Raw genomic sequence first — 7,943 nt, 5'->3', positions numbered from 1 at the left:
CACTACAGAGAGTCCATGTAAGAATTGACGCATCCATATCGCTTCCTTTGTAGCTTCAGACGCGGCATAGTACTCGGACTCGATCGTAGAATCTGAATTATGCTTTGTTTCGAACTCTTCCAGTGACTGATCGCAGCGCCATGAAGAGTAAAAACGAATCCAGACTGAGATTTCGAGTCATCTCGATCCGTTTGGAAGCTAGCATCTGCGTAACCGGTTGCGCATAGCCTTTGTTCGCCTCCATAAGTCGATGCCCAATCTTTAGTCCTCCGTAGGTACTTAAGAATGTTCTTGACAGCTAACCAGTGTGATTCACCTGGATGCTGTTGGAATCGACTTGTCATACTCAATGCATATGCCACATCCGGACGTGTGCATATCATGGCATACATGATTGATCCTATAGCCGAAGCATAAGGAATCCGTGTCATGCGCTTTTTCTCTTCCGGTGTCTCTGGTGCCTGAGACTTGCTCAAATGCACCCCTGGAGCCATAGGAAGGAACCCCTTCTTGGAGTTAGACATGCTGAATCTCTCTAGGACTTTGTCTATGTAAGACTCCTGACTGAGAGATAACATCCGTCGTGATCTATCTCGATAGATACGGATGCCTAGAATTCTTTGTGCCTCTCCCAGATCTTTCATCTGGAAATGGTTTTTCAACCATACTTTCACCGAAGTTAAGAGAGGTATGTCATTCCCAATCAGGAGTATGTCGTCAACATACAATATTAGGAAGACAATCTTGCTCCCACTCGACTTGATATATAAACATGGTTCCTCGACCGATCGAGTAAATCCATTTTCTTTAATCACTTGGTCGAAGCGATGATTCCAACTCCGAGATGCTTGCTTAAGTCCATAAATGGAACGCTTAAGTTTGCATACTTTCTTAGGATGTTGTGGATCGATGAAACCTTCGGGTTGCACCATGTACAACTCTTCCTCCAAAAAGCCGTTTAAGAAGGCGGTTTTCACGTCCATTTGCCAAATTTCATAGTCATGAAAAGCGGCGATCGCTAAGATAATCCGAATGGAACGCAGCATGACTACGGGTGCGAAAATTTCATCGTAGTGCAAACCTGGCACTTGGGTGAAACCTTTAGCAACTAGTCGTGCTTTATAGATATCTTGTTGACCTTCCACAGAATGCTTTATCTTGTAAAGCCATTTGCATTGAAGGGGACGAACCTTAGCAGGTAAGTCAACAAGATCCCACACATTGTTCTCATACATGGAGTCCATCTCGGATTGCATGGCCTCAAGCCATAGCTTTGAGTCAGAACTAGTCATGGCACCTTTATAGGTTGCGGGTTCACTACTCGTTAAGAGTAGAACGTCATCTATGTCATGTTCCTCGACCATACCAATGTATCTGTCTGGAGGAATAGAGACTCTTCCCGACCTCCTAGGTTCCTCAGGAATATTCACCGCAGCCGAGATTGAAGGAACAGGTTCCTCCAATGGTTGCTCGGTGGTTGGTTCTGGAATCTCCGACAGGTCGAAGGTTCTATCACTCTTTGCATTCTCGAGAAATTCCTTCTCTAAGAATGTCGCACTAGCCGCAACAAAAACACGTTGTTCGGTTGGCGAATAAAAGTAATGACCACGTGTTCCTTTAGGATAACCTATAAAGTATGTCTTGACCGATCGCGGGCCGAGCTTATCCTCGTGTCTCCACTTGACATAAGCCTCGCAGCCCCAAACCCGTATAAAGGACAAGTTAGGGACCGTTCCCTTCCATAGTTCATATGGAGTCTTGTCAACAGCTTTAGACGGACTTCGGTTAAGTATTAGAGCAGCTGACAGAAGAGCATAACCCCACAATGAGGCAACACGGTGTGACTCATCATGGATCGAACCATATCAAGTAGTGTTCGATTTCTCCGTTCGGACACACCGTTCAACCGAGGTGTTCCAGTGGAGTTAACGTAGGGCAATCCCACAATCCTTTAGGTGTTGATCAAACTCGTGAGAAAGATACTCGCCACCACGATCCGAACGCAGTGTTTTAATCTTTCTACCCAATAGGTTACTGCCCTATTCTGGTATTCCTTGAATTTATCAAAGGATTCACTTTTGTGCTTCATTAAGTAGACATATCCATATCTACTTAAATCGTCCGTGAAAGTGATGAAATACCTATAGCCTTCTCGTGCGGTGATTGACATAGGTCCACATACATCCGTGTGTATGAGTCCTAATAGGTCAGCAACGCGCATTCCAACACCTTTGAAGGAAATCCGAGTCATCTTACCGATGAGACATGATTCACACGTGCCAAATGATTGAAAATCAAAGGCCGAGATAGCTCCATGTTTGATGAGCTGTTTTACGCGTTTCTCATTAATGTGTCCCATACGGCAGTGCCATAGATACGTTTGATCTTTGTCACCAACCTTTAACTTTTTATTCATTACGTGTAATATTTCGGTGGTCTGATCTAAAACATAAATTCCATTCATGGAGACTGCCTTGCCATAAATCATATTGTGTAAAGAGAAAATGCAAGTATTATTCTCAATTACAAATGAAAAACCAAGTTTGTCAAGTGCAGAAACTGAAATAATGTTTTTCGAAAGACTGGGTACATAATAGCAATCATATAATGATAACTCAAATCCGCTAGGAAGCTGGATCACATATGTTCCCCTCGAGACGGCAGCCACTCTTGCTCCATTCCCGACACGCGGGTCAACCTCACCCTTTACGAGAGGTTCGAGATTTCGGAGCCCCTGCACATGATTACACAGATGAGAACCACAACCAGTATCAAGTACCCAAGTTCCGTAACTTGCGTGGTTAATCTAAATCATATGAATAAAAGTAGAAGAAGAGGAAGACATACCAACAGGTTTAACACGACCTGCCTTTAAGTCCTCATGATAAACAGGACATGTGCGTCTCCAATGCCCAGTCTTGTGGCAATGATGGCATTCCATGTTTTCATTCTTGCTCTTTGTCGCGCCTGATGAGGTGCTCGACTCACCAGGCCCACTCTTACCTGAACCCGACTTGTTGAACTTCGCCTTACCTCTTTGCTAGGTTTGCACGAGCTTTGCCCTTACCCTTTCCTTTATTTGACACAACGAGAACATCCTGTTTCATGCTCCCACTGGACTTCATGTCCTTCTCGGTCTGTACGAGAAGGGAGTGCAGTTCATGGGGAGTTTTCTTCAAATCATTCATATAGTAATTCGCTCTAAATTGCGAATAACCATCGTGGAGTGAGTGAAGTATGCGGTCGATAACAATGTTCTCACTGATGTTACGATTAAAGGTCTCCATTTCTCGACATTCTCAATCATGCTGAGAATGTGTGGGCTAACCGGTTGGCCCTTTTGGAGTCTCGCATCAAAGAAGCGAGTGGTATGCTCATAAGTCACGATTCTCGGTGCTTTCGAGAATTCCTTGGTGAGCGTGGTGAAAATCTTGTTTGCACCATGGGCTATGAAGCGTTTATGCAAATTGGGTTCCATTGCAAAAATGAATACGTTTTTAATCGCACCCTTCCATACGAAATCATTAAACTTGGTGATTTCAAGACTCTAGCCGTGGGGACCTGGGTTTGCGGGATGGGCTCCAAGAGATATTTGAGCTTCCGTCGGCGGCGGCGCATTCCGTAATGCCGCCTCCCGGTCCGCGAAGTTTGATCCATCATTCTTCGATCGAGTAGACCGATTCATCCGATTCATGAAGATCCGAAGCCAGGACTCACGGTCCAATGTGGCACTTGGCATTGGGTTATCGGTAGAACCACCATTTGTTATTTGCAGTTTAATAAAACGTGATCTACACTGAAAAAGGAAGAAAAACAAAACGAAATAAGCAACTCATCGAGGTGATTTAAGTCTATTTTAAAATTCATTTTAAACATGTAGACTCTCGCACTTGCATAATTGATCTCCCTCAAGAATGATACAAGTGATCCCAAGACTCAATTTCTAAAAACCGATAAGCCAACTGTTTAGCTAATTCTTCCATAAGAACTCTTGGTCGATAGATTTCCGTAAATCCTATCTATAGTCCACCACAGTCACAGGATCGTACGAGTGACCATAGTTTTGAGATAAAATAGGTCAATCGGTTCCAACTTACCCGACGTAGAAGGGGTCATATTATGCCTACCGACGAAGAAGGGACTCATTGGAGTTTGACCTATAAAGACCGTTCTCAATTTTTGTTTATACGAGGAAGATCCCATCAACTAAATTATAATTCATATTAAGTGAACGAATAACTAGCGTCTGCGTGAATGAATTAATTTGGGTGATGGCTTATAAAAATCGTGTGACATACGAATGTCAAAGAAAACTAACTCGTGACCTCTAAATGTGTCAGTTTTCATGCATTTATTAGGTGGTTTGGTTTTTAGGCGGAATATGATGCATACTATCGTTACGATAAAATAAATAATTGAATGCAATACGTAAATAAAATTTCCTAGTGTGGCCTATCCTAATAAAAAGAACAAAATACAACTTTGGAATCCACCGTTGGACCCAAGAAGCTTGTCTTGTTGTTCCATCTTGATCCAGTTAGCGGGAGTGAGCATCTGGTCTCCGTCTTTGGTCTTCTCAAAAATTACAATTAAAATTACAAAATATAAACCTAATTACATTCTAATAAAAACTGTAATTACAAGTGAAAAATCCAAAACGGAGATACGAGATCTCAAAATACAACCAAGACCGTGTTCCATCATTACGGTAACACGTTCTACTAAGGCCACACTAAGTTACAACCGTTTGCAAAATAAATAAATACGTAATAAAAGGCATTCAAGGCATTCAACAAAATTAACGATAAATAAATGCATCAACTAAAAACAAATTCATTCGTGACATAATTCCGTAATTATGTTAAATTTATCCAAACCACCTTTTAATGATTAAAATTCATGTGATAAAACCGCTTCTATCAATTTAATTTTAATCCAATACAGTCCGTTACTTTAAATACGCTTTAAAATAACTTAATGGTACGTGTGTGAACCGTTTCACAATCATAGCGAGTGTACAATATCAGTATAAAGTACATATTATGGCCAATAAGAAAATTTAAAACAAAAAGAATAAATTTTCAAAGCTGTCAAAACAGAAATCCCTCGATCCAGGGACACAGTGCTCGATCGAGGAATGAAAGGGCTCGATCGATCAATCGCAAGTCGATCGAGAGGTGTGCTAATCGGGAAGTACTCGATCGACTAAACGGTAGTCGATCGAGGACTTATATCAAGACAATCTTGCTCGATCGAGTACGAGGACTTCTCGATCGAGCGGGGGGTTTTAAAAGCAGTCGATCGAGTACATAAAGGACTCGATCGAGTCAAAACATGACAGAAAAACACTCGATCGATTGAAAAACTTGTTCGATCGAGAACAAAAGTTTCTGGAAAACTTAAAACCCTCGTGAAACAGTTTGACAAAACAAAATCAATTGCAATTTTGATCAAAAACACATCAAAACAAATTTAACAATTGACAAAACTTGACATATTGTTATAATCTCAGTATAAAACAACAATATGTAAAAGATCAAATCGAAAATTACACAAAACAACCGTGTAAAATCATGTCACGGTTAAAAAAAATCCAGCCGTGTATACATGGCACGGTTTTCGAGATAAAACACAACCGTTTCAAAATCGTTTTATGAAAAACACATAGAAAAATTTACGTGGCCTCGCTCTGATACCACTTGAGGGGTAATATCCGTATAATACCCTTTAAATTTAGGACTATAACGTAAATTTAACATGCGAATATCGTCATAAAACATAAATACAATATAGAAACGATAAGGAATTAGAATCAACCTCGGGTCCTTATAGTGCGGCGTAAAGAACAGAAATCAAATGAGATTCCCTCCTAATTGTTGCACCCAAGACTTGTCCGAGATATGCCCTTGTGCTAGATGGTGTTCTCTGATTGCCTTGCAATATTGAGAGAACTAGTTGTGAGGTTTTCGAGATGTGAGATCTAGGTTTCAGAGAGAAACTGTCTCCAAAACCCTAATTTCTGTAGAAGTGAATGATTAGGTTAAAACAAGAGGAGGTGCTCTCCTTTTGTTCTCCTAATCTCGGTTTGGCCGAGAGCTTTACATCGGAAAGTGGGCTTTCCACTTTCTCTAATTTTTAACTCATGGTACGACCCGAAAATTGCTAAATGTATATGACGCGGTTTATTATAAATCGTCATCGGTTATCGGCTATTAAAACATCAACTAATAAGACGGATTAGTTGATTTATTAATACATGTCCGACAAAGACAATATTGTATAATTATATTCAATATACATTAATTAAATATAAATCGCTTATATTTAATTTTAGGAATTAACTGGTTAATTCGCCTTAGCTCATGATATTTAATCCGTATTAAATATAATATCTCAACATCACATTTTGACTAATTACTAGTCAAATAACTCGGACTAACTGGTTAGTCATATTTGGCATCTACATGACAAAGTATTTTCATCTTTATCACGTCTCTCAAACGTATCCTATAGGTGTGACTTTTAGGGACCAGTTGATCACCGCCATCTGTATGACAATAACGTCAAACTTATCTAGCAAGCCAACCGTTATTGATAAACGTGGATCAACTGATAATAATACCAAAAGTATGCCCTTTGATCCTTTTAGAGATTTATAAGTCCTTGCACTAACTGTTAAGGACACCAACCCCAACACCTCCGGCCTTTACCACTTGGGTCGTTGTTCCAAGGGTGGTTCAAGAGTTGGGCCGATTGGGTTTAGCTTCCCTTGGGCCTTGAGTCTTTCAAGGGCATGCGTATAAGTACACCCAATGTCAGTGAACACTCTTGGAGTAGAGTGTTGCGGTTTCTTGGAAGTTCCTCCCAGGAAATTAATAGCTTGAACATGATGAGCACTAGTAGTTGCTTTCGATTTAGAGGAGGAAGCCCCAGGATATCCCTTGGGTTTAGAAAACTCCGCCGTACGGAGGTCAACTTCGATTTGCCTCCCAATTCGAGTCAAGTCTTTGAATGTGCTAAAGTTTTGATATTTTAGCTCATTACGGTAAGCTGGTTGCAGATTTTTTACAAACTTATTGACCATATCGACCTCTTCGGGTTTCTTGATCAATTTCACGCTTTTAGCACGCCAACGAGCCAAAAAATCAGTAAAGCATCCCTTTTCTCTCTGGGTCATAACCTCGAGAGTCCTCATTGTTGTCTGGATTTTGGCATCGTCAACATAATGCCTATAGAACTCAGTAGTTAAATCTTCGAATTTGGGGTAATTCTTTAGATCTAGATTATAAAACCATGCCCTTGGATGTTCCTCCAAGGATTGGGCAAAGATAGCAGTTAGCATGCTCACAGGCACACTCTTCAGAGCAAGGTGCTCCTTATAGGACCTAATGTGCTGTAGAGGATTTTCAGTTCCCTTGAATTTAGGGATATCTGTGAGCACAAAGTTCTTAGGGAGCTCCTCCTGGATTGGGGCATAAGCCCTAGCATTCTCGTAGTGGATGCTCTCCCCTTGAGAGAGCTTCAGTTGGTCCTTCACAAGCTTGAATCGCCTTTCAAGCTCAGACATTTCCGGGGTGGTGGTTACAGGGGTCTCCCCACCTACCTTAGTCTCAACTGCAGCCAAGCGAGCTGTAAGTAGCTCCAAAGTGTCGTTCATCTTAGCCAATAGTGCTTCCATTGACATTTTTTTTGGTCTGGGGCGGCCTTTCTACAAAGAAACCCCGAACTAATTAAAAATTTGAGTTAAACCTCTACACAAAAAGGACTCGACTCACAGACTTGACCTTTGACTCAGACCTGACTCAAAGACAGACTTGGACCTGGGAAATAAGCTGAGTGACTCCCTTGTGATAGGTCCAGGTGTAGGAGACGGGTTCTAGACCTAACTAGGACTAAAACCTGACTCAACTAACTTAGACTTGGACTTAGACTGGACTAGACAT

The 7,943-nt window shown here is 41.2% G+C and overlaps 1 protein-coding gene across 1 annotated transcript; it reads right to left on the bottom strand.

Moving 5' to 3' along the window:
- Window positions 1–6,706: 6,706 nt before the first annotated feature.
- On the bottom strand, window positions 6,707–7,684 carry LOC141613933 (uncharacterized). The gene has a single exon (XM_074432674.1). The coding sequence runs from the start codon at window positions 7,682–7,684 to the stop codon at window positions 6,707–6,709; it is 978 nt and encodes a 325-aa protein (XP_074288775.1).
- Between the last annotated feature and the right edge of the window lie 259 nt (window positions 7,685–7,943).

This window comes from Silene latifolia, chromosome 11 (genome assembly GCF_048544455.1).
Source record: "Silene latifolia isolate original U9 population chromosome 11, ASM4854445v1, whole genome shotgun sequence".
In the NCBI taxonomy this organism is placed as follows: domain Eukaryota; kingdom Viridiplantae; phylum Streptophyta; class Magnoliopsida; order Caryophyllales; family Caryophyllaceae; genus Silene; species Silene latifolia.
Note: the sequence above shows the minus strand (reverse complement) of the source record. Positions and strands in the feature narration are given on the sequence as shown.